Genomic DNA, 19,134 nt, shown 5'->3' on the forward strand with positions numbered 1-19,134 from the left:
CAATTATAGTGGCCCAATAAGATCTCAGGAATTTTTTAAAAATAAGCAGCATTTCAGTCTTTAAAGAAAGCCACAATTTACAATTCATTAAAAAACAATTCATTGGACTTCTACCTGTCTCTCCCTCTCTTTTTTTTCCTCCCTTCCCATCAAACCAAGGTCTAATAGCCAGAAAATGAGACCCAGATTAGCTGGGTTTCATATACTGTGCCTAAATGGTCCAGCTATACAACCATTTAGTGTCCAAAGTGGCTCTCTAAAAAATTTAGATTGTTGTAGAGAAGTTACTTATCTGCATAAGCACAGAGAATTCCCTCACCAGGCAACACAAATGATATTGCAGGTCCAGACCAAAAGAAAAAAAAAGAAAAAAAAATCCATGTATTTCAAAGGATCATAAATTTAAGGCTGGAAAGGACCTGAGAGGCCATCAAATCAAATCTCCTAATTTTATAGAAGAGGAAACTGAAGCACAGAGTTATACAAACTAATAAATGTCTGGTGGCAGAATTCAAACTCAGGACCTCCTGACTCCAAGTCAAACTGATTATCCACTATACCACTCAGCTGCCTGTATATACATCACCTCGCTGCTTGTAAATGTCATCCCGTATATCAACTATTTTCTCTGCCAAAATAATCTGCCTCGCATAAAAGCTGACAGCAGTTCAGAGTTTGTGTTAACTTCTGCTTATAGGGTTATATTTTTAACTTGAAAATAAAAAACTGGATTTCTGGTCAAAGATGACTGTTTGAATAAAGGCAGATAGCTGAGCTCCCACACCCTGACTCCAACAAAAAACTTAAATATAGCAACAAATGAAATCATGATCAAGGAATCTAATGACAAACTATAATAAGTGACTTATTCTACCCTAGAACTGCAGAAGCCCACAGGCTCTTACCTGGGTAAGAACCAGAGGGCAGATGAAAAAAGCACTGACCACAAATCTCCCCAGATCACACCACCTCGGAAGCACAGAAAACTTACGCAAACTAGCTGTGAACAGAGCAGGCGAAAAAAGTCTGAAACTTGGGACAGTGCTCCTTTACCCTAGGTGAGCACAGCCCAACTCTAATATAAAGTTTAAAGTCAAAAAATAGACTGGAAAAATGAGCAAACAACAAAAAAAGAATCTGATTATAAAAAGCTACTATGGTGACAAAGAAGGTCAAGACACAAACTCAGAAGATAATGATGTGAAAACATCTACAGGCAAAGCCTAAGAAAATTACAGATTAGACACAAGTCCAACAAGAACTCCTGGAAGGGCTAAAGAAAAAGACTTTTTTTTTAAAGAACAAAAATAAATTTTTAAACCAAGTAAGAGTAGTAGAGGAAAAACTGGGAAAAGAAATGAGAGCAATATAAGAAAATTATAAGAGAATTAACTGTTTGGTAAAAAAGCCACAAAAAATAGTGAAGAAAAGAACTCCTTAAAAAACAGAATTGGCCAAATGGTGTAAAAAAAACCCAAAACAACAAAAGTCACTGCAGAAATCCTTACAGAGCAGAATCAGTGAAGTGGAAGCTAATGATACATCAAGAAACAATAAAACAAAGTGAAGAGAATGAAAATGCAGGCCTTTGGTCTCTGAGGTCTCTGGCACTCTGTCTTGAGTGCTATATAGGGCTGGAAGATCCAGCACTTTGAACCTCAAAAATCTAGCTAGGGCTACGATGTGGGGGTTGGAGGTTAACATCAGAACCTACATAACCCAGACTGAAACCAAGAAGGGTTGACCACTCCACTCAAAAACAGCAAAAGGCAGCAGAGTCTGGCCCTGGTACAAAGTACCAATTTTGGAACTAAGACTGGAGAAATGACTAAACCAAAGAAGATACAAGCCACTATAGAGAATTACTGATCCAAAAGATAGCCACAGGCAATAGCGCTCAGGGTAGCCTGAGCCAGCAAGAGCAGAGAGAGGCTTCCCAGAGAAAGCCCCAGGGTGGTCAGAAACCCATAGCATCAACCTTGGAAACAACCAAGAGCTGAAATCAATGACCAATGTGGTAGAAAATTCAGGCCTGGTAGAGCCAAGCTGCTGGAGTAGAGGGAACGTTCAAGTCGAACTCTCCCAACATTCCCCTCCAAACAATTTTAAAATCATGCGTCAAATTGAATTCTGGAGCAGCACAGCCACTGAAAGATTGGAGTGAGACATGTTTCCAGCCCAAGACAACTAAGATCAGAAGGAGAGGTCTATGGACTGGGGCAGAGGCTGGTCAAGAGCACAGTGTGGTCCAGGGATAGCAAAGAGACTGAACAACTGGTCAGAAAGAGATTACAGGGAATCCTTGTGCATGTACAAGGCACAGGACAGGTGCTGTCTGGCTTCATTTCCCAGCTCTAAGGCACAGAGGAGCATTCAAAGTTGTAAGGGATTCTGCCTTATAATCATCATATAAAACACAAGCCTATAGTACATCAATAATATATCCCACCTCAAACAAATTTATCTTCTATTAAATTCTGCTCTGTAGTAAACAGTGGCACAGCAAGGTTCCAGTGTTTTAAAAGAGCATATGCTCACAGTATAATCATCAAAAGAACTACCACCTCCACCCCCATTACACCTGACTAGAACATTTTAATCATTGGATTATAGACTGAAAGAACAAACAATATCATTAACCAACAGCCTGATGGTATTGAGTCAGAGGTAGAAGAAAAGCAGTCAGAAAGGTCAAGATTTACAGCAACTAGATTTTTCTGACTATTTAGGGAAATTGTGGTTAAACACTTTCTAGTTGCACCATACCTAGGACCACAGACTTAGAACTGAAAAGGGCCTGAAGAGATTAATTCTAATCCCTTCCTATGAAGAAGGAAAAAACTGAGGCTGAGAGAGACTCACTCAAGTTCATACAGACCTCAGGATTTGAACCCTTAATCTCTGACTCCAAATCCAGGTGCTGTTTCTGCTACATCACAAATCTTTCCAATTCTATTTATTATTTAGTCCAAGTAAAAGATGTGCCCTGCAATACCTAAAAAAAAAAATATTACGCACCAAGTGAGTGCTAAAAATGTGTTACTTTCCAATTAATTCTGGGCTATACATAAGGTGAAATGTAGAATTTTAGGGACCTGGTGTCCCAGTTAAGCTCTGCCTCCCTCACTTAAACACAGTAAGTAGGGCAAAATTTTGTTACTATTCAAGTAAATAGCCGCTCTAAAAAACTAGATAGAACATATCTAAAGAAAACAGGTGTAGAAGTGTTAGGCAGGATATGAGAAGCAAAAAACAAAATTCTATAACCCAAGTCAATTCAAATACCATTACTGTTTTCTCTTGAGAAAATTCCATATATATGGAAAAAAAAAACAAAACACTTATTTGAGCTAATAATCCCATCACAGGCAATCAGCCTCTGGGCCCGACAGGTAGATTAGATTAATGCTCTGTTTGAAGTGTACTTTGTTTAATAAAATGACTCTCAATGGAAAGAAAATGTGGGTTCTGAGTATGTCCTTTCATCAGCTCATATTGTTTCTCGGTCAGTTGCACTCGTAACCCTGACCAACTATCTTCTTAGTCCTAGGCCACTGGTCAGTGAGGATCAGGAAAAACTGTGGATAAACAAAACACGCCCAGCTGTCCATGAGTCAGTACTGTATTCAAGAGGCAATTATACCCACGGTTACTTTTTTTTAGAATACTTACAGAAACCTTACAGTTTTTAATATACTTCTCCAGAATGAATCTCTTGAACCTTAGAACTTAGAAATAATACTGGTTTCAAAAGACCTTTGAAAGGTAATTTAAGATTTCACATCAAAAAATTTGAGTATAAATTTTAATATCTTCAATTAGATGAAAAGAATCAATTCCAATTTCAAAGCACATTCCTTCTTGAACTGATCATTTTATCACTATGATGTGTAAAAATTGTCTATTTACTGCTATTTGATATTTTTCACAAGTTTAAATAACCTGGATTCTGGAGAAAGGAAAGCCATAGCAATTTTCAGATCAACTTTAGCCCTTTTCCCCTCATGAATCAATAAATAAAACATGTTTTTTGGAGTCTTCTCTGGGGAAAAAATTAAGTTAAGTGATTAAAACACAACTTTTATTTTTTTTTATATTTTTATTTTTTTGTTTTCAACATTTACTTCCACAAGATTTTGAGTTCCAAATTTTCACCCCATCTCACCCCTCCTCCCACCCCAAGATGGCATGCATTCTGAATACCCCCCCCCCTCCCCTGCCTTCCTCCCCCCCCCCCCCCCCCCCCCCCCCCCTTCATTTTCCCTGTAGGGCTTTTTTTTTTTTTTTAAAGAAAAAAAATTCTCAGAAGTTTTCAGTACTTAAGACTGTCCCTCCCCATGGCGCTGTGGCATGAAAGCTGGCCTCAGCACCAGAAGACAGATATATTCAAGTCCTGCCTTTGACATATTACCAGCTCAGTGTCCTGGGGTAAGTCATACGCCTCAAGCATTTCTCTAAGATAGTAATGTGCAGGAAAGGCCCTGGCTTACGTTTGTAGAAGCTCATCCAGGAAAATCCCTAATGGAATCAGTCCTATCCCTGTCCTGTTGAATACAGGTGACATATTTAATGCCAATGAATTTTGTCAATACATGAGAGACTGCAAGATTCAGATTTCATCTTATATGAGCCTTGTCCCTGACTTCTTCTCTATAAAGAAAACCCACCCAATCCACTGAAGCCTTCCATCTCACTCTCTTAACAGGGTGGGGGGTAGGAGGGAGGGAGCAAGAAGAGAAGGGATCAGAATACTCAATCTTCCATCTGTTAAACTGTCTCTTTTACTACATGAGACTAAAAATTCCATCTCTACATCCTAATTTTCTATTTACTTCTTATGTATCCTTCACTGACATCATGTGCTTCAGCATGTAATCTCAAGAGTTTCAATGTGAGGCCTTGACAATGGACAAATCGTGATATCACTTAAACTGTTGGCACTCTAGACTTTGTCCAACGATGGCTCCTACCCACACCTGCAGAAACCAGTGATAACAAATAGGGACTGCATTCAGAATAAAGTTGGCCAACTGCTTAGTCAAAAGGATACCACTATTTAAAATAGGGGACATGCTGGAAGGCAATCTATACAATAAAATACCTTAAGAACTTTTCAAACATCAATCACAGTCTTAAGAGTTGGGAAGGAACCATCTAGTCACACGTGTGAAAAATCCCTCCTGCAACACAATCAGCAAGTGGTCTTCTTTTCTTTAAGACCTCCAATGAGGGAACACCCTACCTTCTGAGGTATCTCATTCTACTTTTGGATAGCTCATCAGTATGTCTTTGAGGCTCATGTTTCTAACTTGCTACAACAAGGCTGGGGAACTTCAAGGATCTAACTTTTGTTTTTATTTTGGCCCCAGGATTTTTAAAAATGTTTTGACATTGTCACCATACCCCGGAGAATAGTTCATGATGGGCCTCGACTTCCTCATCTGTAAGACAAGTGGAATGGACTGAACAATCCAAAGTCCCCATAATCTCATATGAATTAAAGGTTTAAAATACTGTCAGTGGTAAATAAAATGTATGCTTCCCTACTCAATTTTAAATTAAGTGAATTTAACCTTTTACGTCCAACTTTTAAAATAAAACACAAATTAATGGTGCTTTTTTTTTTTAACTTCCATACCACTTTTGATTCATCCCCTCCCTCCTGGATTAAGGACCCTTGTGGCAAACAAAAATTCCTCTCCTCAGTTTTGTCACACAGCATGATTATTCTTGATACAATTTGTTCAAAATAAAGATCATTAATACTATATTCGGGGCACCTTTTCTTTTTTAATCTATTATTTATTTTTAGTGTCCTTTTTAAATTTTGAGCTCCAAACTGTCTCCATCCCTCCCACCCACTCTACCCACTGAGAAGGCAAGCAATGTCATTTACATGTGTGAAATCATGCAAAATATTATTTCTGTATTAGCCATACCTCCCAAAAAAAGCAAGAAAAAAATTTTAAAAATGAGAAATTACTTCAATTTGTACCCAGGAGTTCATCAGTTCTCTCTCTGGAGGTAGATGGCATTTTTTCATCATGGGTCCTTCAGCACTGTCTTGGATCACTGTTTTAATCAAAGTATCTAAGTCATTCATAGTTGTTCATCATACATTGTTGCTGTTATTGTGTACAATGTTCTCCTGGTTTTGCTCACTTCACTCTGCATCTGTTTATGGAAGTCTTTCCAAGATTTTCTGATGTCATCCTGCTCGTCATTTCTCATAGCACAATAATATTCCATTACAATCAAATGCCACAACTTGTTCGGTCATTCCCCAATCAATGAACATCCCCTCAATTTCCAATCCTTTGACACCACAAAAAGTTGCTATGAATATTTTTGTACATATAGATCCTTTTCTTTTTTCTTTGGGATACAGACTTGGTAGTGGTATTGCTGGGTCAAAGGGCTATACAATTTTATGGGCATAGCTCCAAATTGCTCTCCAGAATGGTTGGACCAGTTCACCATTCCACTAGTAGGTCGTTAGTCTATCTATTTTCCCCTCATCTCCTCCAGTATTTGTCATCTCAGATAGGTGTGAGGTGGTGCCTCTAAGTTGTTTTAATTTGCCTTTCTCTAATCGATAGTGACTTAAAGCATTTTTTCATGTGACCATAGATAACTTTGATTTCTTCTTCTGTGAGCTGCCTGCTTCTATCTGGTGTCCATTTATAAATAGGGGAATAGCTCTTATTTTTGTAAATTTGACAATGTTCTATACTCGGTATACATTTCCTTTAACAGAGAAACTTGCTGTTAAAAATTTGATATTATTTGTCTATGATATCTTTCAGCAAAATGTAGTTGCCCTGATTTAGATCTATTTTTGCTTTGTCTGAGAGATCATGATTGCTACCTGTGCTTTTACTTCAGCTAAGGTATAATATTCTGCTCCAGCCCTATATTTTAATTTTGTTTGTGTGTCTTTCTATTTCAAGTGTGCCTCTTGTAAAAAACATTGTTGAATTCTGGTTTCTAAACCATTATTTACTGTCCGTTTCCATTTTATGGGTGAGCTCATCCCATTCACATGCCGTTATGATTTTGTACTGTTTTTCCTCTGCCTCATTTTCCTGTTTCTTCTTTCTTTTTATCCTGTCCCTCCTCAAGTCTATTTTGCTTCTAACCACAGTCTACCTTAATGTGTCCTCCGCTGGTCTCTTTCTTTTATTCCATTCCCCTACTACTCCCCTATTGGGTTAAGTTACATTTCTATACATAACTGAGTGTGCACAGGTACATATTGTCTTCCTTCCTTTGAACCTCACTCTGATGAGAATGAGGTTCAAGCACCTCCGGCCACCCCCCCCACCCCTGCCCCCTGCAGCTTTCCTTCCATTGTAAAAGTTCTTCCCAGTGTGCTTCTATGTGAGAAAAATTTCTCCCTCTCCCTCCTCCCTTCTCCCTCCCCCTCCTCCCTCTTCCTTTCTCCCAGGGCATCCCTCCTTCTCACTCCTTTGTTATTTCTGGAGTTCATTCCGACATAAAAATCCACTCAAACCCATGTCAGTTTATATAAACTCCTTCTAAGTGCCCTAATAATTCTTAAGGGTTATATGTATCATCTTCCCATACAGGAATGTAAACAGTTGAGGCCCTTATGATTACTATTTCATACTGATATTTATCTTGGGCCTTCTGTTTCAATATCAAAATTTCTGTTCAGCTCTGGTCTTTTCATCAGGAATGACTGAAACTCCTCTATTTCATTAAATATCCACTTTTTCTCCTGAAAGATTATACTAAATTTTGCTGATTCTTGGTTGCAATCCTAGGTCCTTTGCCATCCAGAATATAACCAAAGGTTTTTTTTTGTTTGTTTGTTTGTTTTCAGGCAATTGGGGTTAAGTGACTTGCCCAGGGTCACACAGCTAGTAAGTGTCAAGTCTGAGGCCGGATTTGAACTCAGGTCCTCCTGACTTGAGGGCCGGTGCTCTATCCACTGCGCCACCTCGCTGCCCGATCCAGAATATAAATCAAGCTCTCTACTCCTTTAATGTGAAAGCCGCTAAATCTTGCGTGATTATGACTGTGGCTCCACAATACTTGAATTATTTCTTCCTGGCTACTAGAAATATTTTCTCTTTGACCTGGGAGCTCTGGAATTGATCTATAATATGCCTGAGAGTTTTCATTTTGAGATCTTGTTCTGGAGCTGATTAGTGGATTCTTTCAACTTCTATTTTACCCTCTGGATTAAGATATCAGCAGGGCAGTTTTCCTTGATAATTTCTTGAAATATAATGTCTAAGTTCTTTCTTTGATCATGGCTTTCAAGTAGTCCAAAAATTCTTAAAGTATCTCTCCTTGATCTATTTTTCCAAATCAGCGGTTCTTCCTATGTGATATTTTGAATTTTCTTTTATTTTATATTCTTTTGACTTTGTTTTATTGTTTCTTTATGTCTCATGGAGTCATTAGCTTCCCTTTGCCCAATTCTAATTTTTGAGGTATTCTTTTCTTTGGGGGAGATTTGTACTTCTTTTTCTATTTGGCCAATTCTGTTTTTTCTTTTCTTTTCTCCCCCTCCCCCCTTTTTTTGGCTAGGCAATGGGGTTAAATGACTTGCCCAAAGTCACACAGCTATTAAGTGTTAAGTGTCTGAGGCCGAATTTGAAGTCAGGTCCTCCTGACTCCAGGGCTGATGCTCTATCTACTGTGCCACCGAGCTGCCCCCCAATTCTGTTTTTTAAGGAGTTCTTTTCTTCAGTGAATTTTTGTGCCTTTTTTACCATTAGGCCAATTCTGTTTCTTATGGTGTTAATTTTATTCGGTACTTTTTGTGCCTCTTTTTACCAACTTTTTTCTAATTTTCTTATATTACTCTTATTTCTTTTCCTAATTTTTCCTTTACCATTCTTAACCCTTTCTTTAAAGATTCCAGGAATTCTTGTTGGGTTTGGATCCAATTAGAATTTTTCATTGAGGCTTTGTTTGTAGCTGTTTTCAAACTGCTGTCTTCTTCTAAGTTTATGATCCTGTTCTTCCCTGCCACCACAGTACCTTTTTAGAGTCAATTTTTGTTGCTGTTGTTTGCCCATTTTCCCAGTCTATTTCTTGACTTTGAACTTTATGTTAAAGTTGGGCTTGGCTTGCCTAGGAGCGGGGAGGCACTACTCCAAACTTCAGAATTTTTCATGCTGCCATTTTTTTCAGAGCTAGTTCTGGGGGGTCTGTTAAGTTTTTGTTGCTTCCAAGGAGGTGTGATCCTGGGAGAAGCATGGTCACTGATCTCCTGGTCTGAATTCTTGGTTTTTACCCAGGAAGGGCCCCAACTCCACTACAGCCACAAGTGCTATTGCTCTTCTTTATCTTGGAACTGCAACCAGGGCTCCCTTCTCCCTTGTAACCAATCCTCAGAGCTCCTCTTCACTCTGGACCAAGAAGTGCATATAGGAATAGAGTTGCCAATCAGTGCCAGCTATACCCACAGCCAGCAAAGGGTCCCCTTGTAATCTCTTTCTGACCAGTTGTTGGACCCCCTTACCATCTCTGGGCTGAGAGTTCCCAAAGCTGTTGCCACCACCACCAACATGGACGTAGACTTCTACAAAGAGACCTCCACTCCAGAGTTACAAACGTCTCCTGCTAACCTCCTAAGTTTCCTTAGACCAGAAAAGTGTCTCTCTCTAATCTTTTATTGATTCTGCCACTACAAAATCTGATTTGAGGCATTAAGTCATTTGGAGAGAAATGTTGAGAAAGTTTAGCTGGATTGCCTCTAATCCACCATCTTGGCTCCACCCTCCACAACCTATCCCTTTCTAAGCAACAATGGAGAGAATCTTAAGTTACCTACAAAAGGAAGGTAAATCTGGGATCTGAGGAAGTTTTGAAAAAAGGGGAAAAAAAATAACTTCTGATAAGCTCTCAGAAACAGGAAAAACAATGAAAAGGTATGGGAGTTATAATGATAACACAAAGCCATTTTTCCAACTAGAAATTCTCCAGCCATTTTTTTTTTTCCCATTCTGATGGGAAATATTTTTTCATTATTTCAAGCATCTATTTTGTCAAAGATGTCTTAGTGGAGGGATCAGTCTTCCCATCCAGGCATACAGTTTCCTCAAATGTAAAGTGGAGATCATAACAGTGCTTACCTCACAGGATTGTTGTGAGGATCATGTGGGAAAATGTTTGTACAGCTCTTAACCCAGTGCCTGGAACACAGCAGGTAAATATAAAAATGCTTATTCTCCCTCCCTCTCACCATCCACAAAGACACAAGGGCCTACTCAGAACAGGTCCTTCACCATCTGTTCTCTCTGGCCATTCATTCCCCCCTTCCCTTTGTGCCCACCAAGAATAGCAATCCTCAGGTCATCCATGGGGAAATTCAAAGGGGGAGGAAAGGAATTAATTCACTCAGATTTGAGACTCTCACTAAGAACTGAACAGATGTGGACTGGATTGGTGGACAAGTGAAAACTTATTTCAACCCACAGTACCAAGCGGACCCCAGACCATGCTTTGCATCCTCATCCAGCCATCAACCAGGATACCAAGACGACCCAGCACGTTCACCTTGTACTTTGTCCTGACACGTAAGCTGTTCCCTTCCCACTACTCCTCTTCCCACAACAGCCCCTCTTGCACTGAGAACAATAACCAAATCAATACTCTGCTACTGAAAAGGCCAAAACTACACTGCCCTATGGCTCTACTCACAACTCGTTACTGCCTCGACCAAAAACCCATGCCATAACTGCTACTCCCTTATATGTGCTAAAATTCCCTTATAGAATGTAAGCTTCATGAAGGCAGGGATTATCTTGCTTTTGTATATTTGTTCCCAGTTCTTAGCACAGTGTCTGGGAAATAGGGAGATGTTTAAAAATGCTTGTTGACAGAATCGCTATGACTCAAACATTCACCATCTAAGGGACTTTTGATAAAGAGCCTCTTCAAACTTAGCTAAGCTTGTCCTCAGCCCAAAGACGACCATCTTTCCAGTACGGGGCCTGCCAGAGCTTGGCCCTACTAGCATAGCCTTTAAGAACCCAGAACCACAGGAAGATTTGCATGAACTGGTGCAGAGTAAAGGAAGCAGAAGGAGAAAGATGTATACAAAGAGCACATTACTTTTAAAGGAAAACAACTCTGAAAGACAAGATCTTGGTGGAGGAGTTGGTAGAGAGAGCTCAGTTTTACAATGCCACCTAGCTGGGCTCCTCCATAATAATAATAAAAAAAAAAATTAAAGGAAGAAGGGGAAGCATATCTACAGCAAGGTGATACTTTAATGGAGAATGACAAACATAACTAAAAATAAAATTTGTTAAAGTATACATTAAAATGCTCAATTAAAATTGTTATTGGTTTGTAATTTAAAATAACCGCAACAGAAACTAATTACTACTTATTTTGTCTATAGAGGCAAACTGTTTTATAAATAATAATTCTTCTTCTGGATAAACCCCAATTTCAGCAACACTCATTCATACTTTCCATTTTTGGTACACTCTCAAGAACAAAGAAACAAATTACTACTTTTAAAAAAAATACTAAATACTTTTTGTCTCAACGTTGTTTACTCTCTCATTTAGTCACCTGATAAACCAATAGAACTTATTATTTGTCATCAACTTACTGCCATTATGACCTTGGAGAAAAAAGTATTCTCCCTCCAAATACCATATAACTACTTGCAAAAGAAGTTTAACAGCAATTGCTACTGCAAGTGTGGTGCAAGTGCGGTACAATTGCTCTTTTTCTGGCAGTATCTGGAAGTTTCTATCTTTACTTTTTGCTATCTCTATTATTTGCCACTTCAGGCATGCAAATATATGTATATGTGTGTATATATTAAGTAATTATGCATAAATGCATTAATTGTACAGGAAGGGATATATATACATATAAATATGTTCTTCATACTTCAATAATCCATTATTTCAATGATGTGGAAAGTTTTTAAAACTCCTTTATAACTTTATTAGCATGCTTAATTTGCCTTTTAATAAAAAAAAACAAACCAAACCAAACCAAACCTGGTAGCCAAGGTTATACTTTGATGAGTTTTTCTAAATATAGGTTCCAGGATAATAGGTAAGTCTGCCCACCAGGTGCTGTCCTACACACAATACTGGAGCACCAGTTCAATAGAGACAGGATAATATATTTCAACTTACCAACTTTTTTAATCTGTAAGCTTGACATAGATAGCACAATGCTACAAACTCCTTAAACTTTTAAGGTTGGTAAATGTTGCCATCGAAATTGAGATTTAAAGTTAAACAGAACTTCCAACGAGTCAGAGAACCATACAGTTTGTACACATGAAAATAAATACTTGCACACTGTGAATCAGCCAATTCTTCAAATGACACTTCCTATATCCTGTCTCAATTGGGAATAGAGCTAAAAATAGTAATACGAATGAAAAAAACACTTTGTAGTTATGTGTTCAGACCTTCTAAAGAATCAGCCATCTGGAAAAAAATAGGAAAGAAGAACAATTTTGCACAAATGTACACAAATGATTGATCATTTCTTCATACTACCAATTAGAGCATGTAAAGTTTGAGAATGTTTACTACAAAACCCAATTTACAACCCACAAAGATACAGTGATGCTTCCCTTATTTAAGTGAAACTTATAGGTGACCACAGGCTACAAACGCAGATAAAAAAAAGTAGCATCTCTTCCAAAGAACTCAATCTCAAAACTGTTTAAGGTTGCACAGTAATTATCTGAGACAGTAAATGAAATGGAGCTTAATTTGCATCACTAATGGAAATATATATACACACATATAGAGAATTATTTTTAAGTAGACAGAATTCATATATATGTTTAACTCATCAAAATGTCTAAAAGCTTCAAAGAAATCCATGTGCCTCCTCAATTGAGCCCCAAATAAAACACACACAGACTCACAAGTGTCATTTTTTCCTGGTCCAATTCTACTTCTGCGCTATATCCTAAGTCAAAAACTGAGTTTATAAACTTTCTTTAAAAGAGATGCCCAAGTAGCCTATCAGCCAACTTGATAAAAAGGTCCATAACAATGTTGGAGAAAAGAGGTCTTTAAGAAATTTCCCATGGGTTATATTTTAAAATCATAGCAGCCATACCTTCTTTCTTAAAGTGGAACTTGGAGAAACTTTGAAGAGATCTGAGGTTCTAGGATCTATTTCAAGACTTAAGATTTAAAGCATGTAGTTCAGTACTGTAGCGTATAAAACAAATTATAGCTTAGATCAGTTATTACAAGTAATACGTAAGCCTCAGAAGTCTACAAGTTACTGCCTGTGATAGCTGATGAGGGATATCATATCAAACTCTAGCTAGGTGATAATAATAAGAAAAATAATAATACCTAACATTTATATAGTACCTACTATGTGCCAGGCTCTGTGCTAAGGGCTTTACAAATATTATCTCAACTGATCTTCACAAAAACCCTGGGAAGTAAATGCTATTATCACCCCCAGTTTACAAATGTAGAAACTGTGGCAATAAAGGTTAAGTGACTTGCCCAAGGTAAGCCAGTCGGTATCTGAGGCCAGATGTGAACTCAGGTCTTCCTGACTCCAGGCTTGGTGCTCTGTGCACTACCACCTAGGTACCCCAAGATACTAAAAGTACTATGCAAGAAACTGTACCACAGGTACTAAAATATATACTCAGTATTTCTAAGTTTAATCTGTGATGAACAAATGTTAAATTTAAAAATGAAAATACTCTTAATAATGAACACACATACATACATAAGAGGGTCACTTAAGATGATCTCAACTTTTTAAAACTACATTATGTATTTGGAATAAAAATTTCAGGTTTTATTTTGTATTTAGTCATGTTTGTCAAGACACTGGGGCTGCAGGTTCCACCAAGGAAACGTACCTAGAAGTAGGGGACAGGAACAAGACCACCAAAGGTCACCCTCTCAAAATATATCCACAGTGAGTCCCCCAAAGTATCTCTCTGGGTCTCAGTTTCCTCATCTATAAAATGAAGGATCTGGACTAGGTAACCTTCCAGGTTCCTTCCAGCTCCGGAGCTAATAAGAATCAACATTAAACTGATGACTACAAGCAGCTGCAAGAAGTAACCACTCCACATGTTTTTCAAACCTTAACTAAAACAACATGAAAGCTAGACTATAATTGTAGCTGTCACCAGGAAGTGTTGAAACAGAAGATGGGAGTCTCCATGGAATCTAGAAAAAGGAGAGCAGAAAGGAAAACTTTGGTCTCCAGTTTTGTCTAGGACAAGAAGCTGCATGTTCCTCACCCCTAGGAGGAAGGCTGATAATTTTAATGCTGGCCACTCATTTAGCTAGAAAAAATACCCCTAGAATGAAGGGCAATTTACCCCTACAATAGCTGGAGGGAAATATTCCTCAAGATATCCAACTCCCTTCCTTCCAATTTCATTCCCACTAGACAACCTTTTGATTTATAATTTTACTTCTTAAGTGGGCCTGCCCACCAAGAGCAAGTGCCCTCTTCAAATGACTAGCCTTATTGCCAAATAGATCTCTAGTTATTATAAACAAATATATTGGTATTCTCATTTAAAAAGAAGCGTTCTTGGGGCAGCTAGGTGGTGCAGTGGATACAGCGCTGGCCCTGGATTCAGGAGGACCTGAGTTCAAATGTGGCCTTACACACTTGACACTTAACTAGCTAAGTGACCCTGGGCAAGTCACTTAACCCCAATGCGTAACAAAAAATAACAACAAAAAAAGTCCTATGAATTTGGTCAGCATGTATCAGAGATGGATCATACCTTGATGAACTAATAAAATGAGTTTCTAAATCTTCAAAGTTTAGCACCATGCCCTATACCAACAAGAGCTCACCAAAGTATGACACTTCACCTCTCTCTGGGTCTCAGTTTCCTCATCGGTAAAATGAAGAAATTGGACTAGGTAACCTTTCAGATTCCTTCCAACTCTAAATCTATGATCTTAATCCACATAAGCCTATTATATAAGTTATCTGAATACTCAGTTATCTTCTGACAAAATTGTTAATTAATGTCAAAAGTCAATTGAAAATTTTTTAAGTCTTTTTCCCCATTAAAAAAAGAATGCTTATTGGGTCTCCACATAATCAGATGTAAAGTTCCACAGTACTGTAATGTTTCCAAGGACATGCAATTCATTTAAAGTCTTGCCAACTACTTAAAAACCATCTCCTACTAGATGGTTTATAAGTCTTGCCAACTACTTATAAACCATCTCCTACTGTCAGCACTTAAATGCAAAGTGTTTAATAGTATAACCTCTACTGGCTTTAAAAGAGAAATGGAGCAGTTATAATAAGGCTGGGGCTAGAGGGGAGGGTGAATGTCTTTCTTTTAAAAAAAAGTATTTTTTTTTAAATGAAATTAATTCTCTGGAAAGCTGCCACATTAACAGCAAAAACAAACTATTCAGCAATAGAAATGAAAAGCACATAAGCCATATGGTCTTCACTTTTATTCTTAGGGATCATTAGGCTGATTGGTTTCAAGTGCATAATATATAATCATAATAGCTAGCATTTTATAGTGCTTTTCAGCTTTATATCTATTACCTCATTTAATTCTAACAAACCTGGGAGGTAGGCACATTTTTGAGCAAACTGACCCATTTTATAGTTGTCCTATTACCCTAAAGTAGAACAGGCTAGGGAACAGGGAAATAGATCAAGATATTGATTTATTACACAGAAAACTTTTTTTGTAAAAAGGCATTTTCTATGCTTAACTACTTGCTTCACATAATTTCTAAAATTGTAGTTTATCAACTACAAAATAAAGCTAGTGAATGAATACAAAAACTTCATAGCCTTGCCTTAATTATCTACTTAAGCTTAAATCAAGATATGCTGAAACAAAAACAAAAAACAAACAACTTTACTAAACAGAGCAAGTGAATAAAGTAACAGGTATAGCAAGGCAACACCTTAGAGTAGGGGTTCTTACCAGTAATTCATAGACCCCTAAGAGGTCTAAGGATAGATATTTTAGGGGATTCATTAACATGAATGAGAAAAAAAAATAATCTTTATATCAACCAAATTAGTTTCCTTAAGTAATCCTATGGATTTATTTTACATATGTAAAAACATAAAGGGGTACATGAACCCAAAAAAGGTTAAAAAAAAACAACCCTGCCAGACAGGGTACTGAAGGGCACTTTAGAAGACTCATGGGGATTTCTTATAAAGTAATCCTCACGGGATCACAGATTTAAGAGCTAGAAGGGACCCTGAAGGTCACAGTCTGAATCTCTCATTGCAGAGAGGAAGAAACTGAAGCTCAGAGAGTCTACATGAAGTCACACAGGTCAGAAGTGATAAAAGCTGAGACTGAGATTTCTTCAAATGTTTGCTGAAATGATGAGTATGGAAACACTGACTAACCCAAATTCTCAGATACTGCCTGCCTTCAGTATCAATCTCAAGGGAAATTGCAATTCACTTTTACATAGGGAACTTCACACACCTATAAAAATTAGCCAAGGTTTTTTGGAAGGTAAACACATTCCTTGTGGTGCTATACCAACAGAACATATCTTCATATGTAGAGCTTTAAAACTGTGCTAAGACTATTGGGACATTCTTTATAATCACAAAACACAAATGAGCAAATTAGAGCTTTATTCCTTTCTCTACTGAGATGTTTCTGAAAGATGTTACGTAGAAAACAAGAGTCTATGCAGTAATCTAAGTGTTCATTGTTGTCCCAAAACTAACAATAATCTTTTATTCAAAATCTGTCACCCTCTTACAATACAGGGCAGGAGACAAGTGAAACTTCTCAAAGATTCAACACTGCTACTAATTAACCAAAAACATAATAAATCTATCCAGTAAACTTTTCTAGTCAATCCAATAGACTCACTTCAAATAATTATTTAAAAAAAAACCACAAACAAAATAAAATGTTTCAAACTCATAGCACTTACTATGAATACTCTGGTTTATAGGCTAGGTGTCACACAATAGATTCCCATTTTGATTAAAAAACAAAAAACAAAACAAAAACCTTGACCTACAAGAAACAATTAAACTCATCCTTCCTGTACCTGAAATGTATCACGTAAGTATCCCAAAAGTACACTGTGACTAAGTTTATAAGGAAAAGTCATGGTCATAACCACAGTAAACAAAACATTTATTAAGCGCTTATATGTGTCAGGCACTGTGTTTAGGACTGGGGATATAAAAAGAGGCAAAAGACAACCCCTGCCCGCAAGGAACTCACAATCTAATTATCTAAAAGTCTTATGATAATGATGACTTTTTTTTTTTAATCTGTGGAAAATGAACTGGGGGGTTTGGGAAGCTGGATTTTGAAGCCCTGGACTGTGATGCTGACTCCTCTCCTAGATAGCTGTGTGACCTTGGGCAAGTCACTTATCCGGAGACTAAGTTTTCTAAAGCTCGTTTTGAAGATCAAAAGAAAATATACGAGAAAGCTCTTAAAAAAAACTGTAAAATGCTATAAAAATGTTAGGTATTGTTATTAGGATGCTCAAATGATGGAGGAGAAAACAATATGAAGTACTAAGGAGATAATAGAAATAGCCCTGACTTGGAGTCAGAAAATCTGAGTTCCATTCCTGGCTCTGGCCCTATTACCTGTGTGACCCTGGTTAGAGACAAGATGCAATCTTTTTAGGCCTCAGTTTCTTTACATGTAAATTCAAAAGAATGCTCTAGATGATCTCGAAGGGCCTTTCCACCTCTAAATCTATGCTCCTAAGAAAAGCAGGTCTGTCACCAAGACACAGAGGAGGGTAACAACAGCACGGGGAGGAAAAGCAGAGGGTTGGTGAGCTAGGTCAAAAAGATTCCAGAGATCCAAACGGTTTTGGAAAAGGCTTAGAGGCTTGGCAAGGTCCTGTCCCCCACTCTTGTCCCACTCTCCAACATCAGTAAAATTCAACATCCCCACCCCTTTCAGGAGTTTCATGAACAACGTGCTTCTCTTGAATTTACCCACATCTAAAAAACAAAATCAAAGCTCTTCCTCTTTCCTAACTCGTAAACGTCTACATTTCTCCTTCAAGATAACTAACTGCAAAGTGGGGAAAGAAGTGACAAAGTCGAAGGGAAAATGAGTCCGAGGGGAAAAGAATTAGGGCTGGGGGTCAACACCAGCAGAGGCACAGTTGGACACGCAGAAATCGGGAGGGGATCCAGGAAGGCAGGCAGAAAAGTGGGGAGAGGAGAGAAAAACAGGGAGACAGGCTGGGGGAAGGAGGGAAATGGGGAGGGGGAGAAGAGGCTGGGAGCGTGGGTATGTGGTAGAGATCCAACGAAAACAGAACGGAGGTGAGGGAAGAGAACCAGTTAAGGCAACACGGCGGTGGGGGTAGGGGTGGGGGGATTCTGGGAAGACAAAGGAATGGCAAGGGGGGGCGAAGAGGTAGAAATGGGGGTGCGTCAGGGCAGGGAACGGGGAAGGGGACCAGACGGACAGAGGTGGGGGAGGGGGCAAGGCCGAGGAAGGCAGAACGAGTGGACGACGAGGGAGGCAGAAGTGGGGAGACCCGGGGAGGCAGAGGGAGGGGATCCAGGGAGGCACAAAGCCGGGCACTAAGTAAGGGGAGGGGGCCTTCGGGAGGGGAGTGCCCAAGAACACTCTCCAGGAGACCACCAGTAAGGGGGTGGATCCCGGGGGTCGAGGTGAGCGGGAGGGGCGAGAAGGGGCCCGGGAGGGGGGAGGGGAGGCCTGAGGAGGGGCGCCCCGAGGCCACTGGGTGAGGCCGAGGGAGGAGGGGGCCGGGGCGGCCGCCGCTCCACTCACCCTCCGGCGAAGAGGTGCAGCAGCGTGTTCTCCTTCTGCTGCGAGGGGGCCGTCGCCATGGCCGGGCCGGGCGTGAGGAGGGGCACGGCTCGGGGCTGCTCCGCCGCCGCCGCCGCCGGCTGTCGGTCAATCACGGTCAGTTGGGCGGCGGGTCCCCGGCCTGCCTCCTCCTCCCCGCCTCAGGCCGCCTCGGCCGCAACCGTCGCCGCCTCCATCCAGAGCCTCTCCTACCACCGTCTGCGTCCGTTCCACCGGCCCCTGCGGCGCGAGCCGGCTAGCGAGGGGGTGAGGTCGTCACGTGGCGCCGGGGGCCGGGCCGCTGACGTCACGCCGGGGCTGACCGCGTGCCCCGGGGCTGCAGGGGCGGAACG

The 19,134-nt window shown here is 39.5% G+C and overlaps 1 protein-coding gene across 1 annotated transcript in view; it reads right to left on the minus strand.

Moving 5' to 3' along the window:
* Positions 1 to 18,863, minus strand: part of SLC25A33 (solute carrier family 25 member 33) — a 30,520-nt gene extending 11,657 nt beyond the window's left edge. The window contains exon 1 of the mRNA XM_027844053.1: positions 18,764 to 18,863. Within this exon, the coding sequence (XP_027699854.1) occupies positions 18,764 to 18,822 (59 nt within the window). The 5' untranslated portion in view covers positions 18,823 to 18,863. The remainder of the gene's footprint in view (positions 1 to 18,763) is intronic.
* Between the last annotated feature and the right edge of the window lie 271 nt (positions 18,864 to 19,134).

The sequence above is a fragment of the Vombatus ursinus genome, unplaced genomic scaffold, assembly GCF_900497805.2.
Source record: "Vombatus ursinus unplaced genomic scaffold, bare-nosed wombat genome assembly UNPS02014932.1, whole genome shotgun sequence".
Classification (NCBI taxonomy): domain Eukaryota; kingdom Metazoa; phylum Chordata; class Mammalia; order Diprotodontia; family Vombatidae; genus Vombatus; species Vombatus ursinus.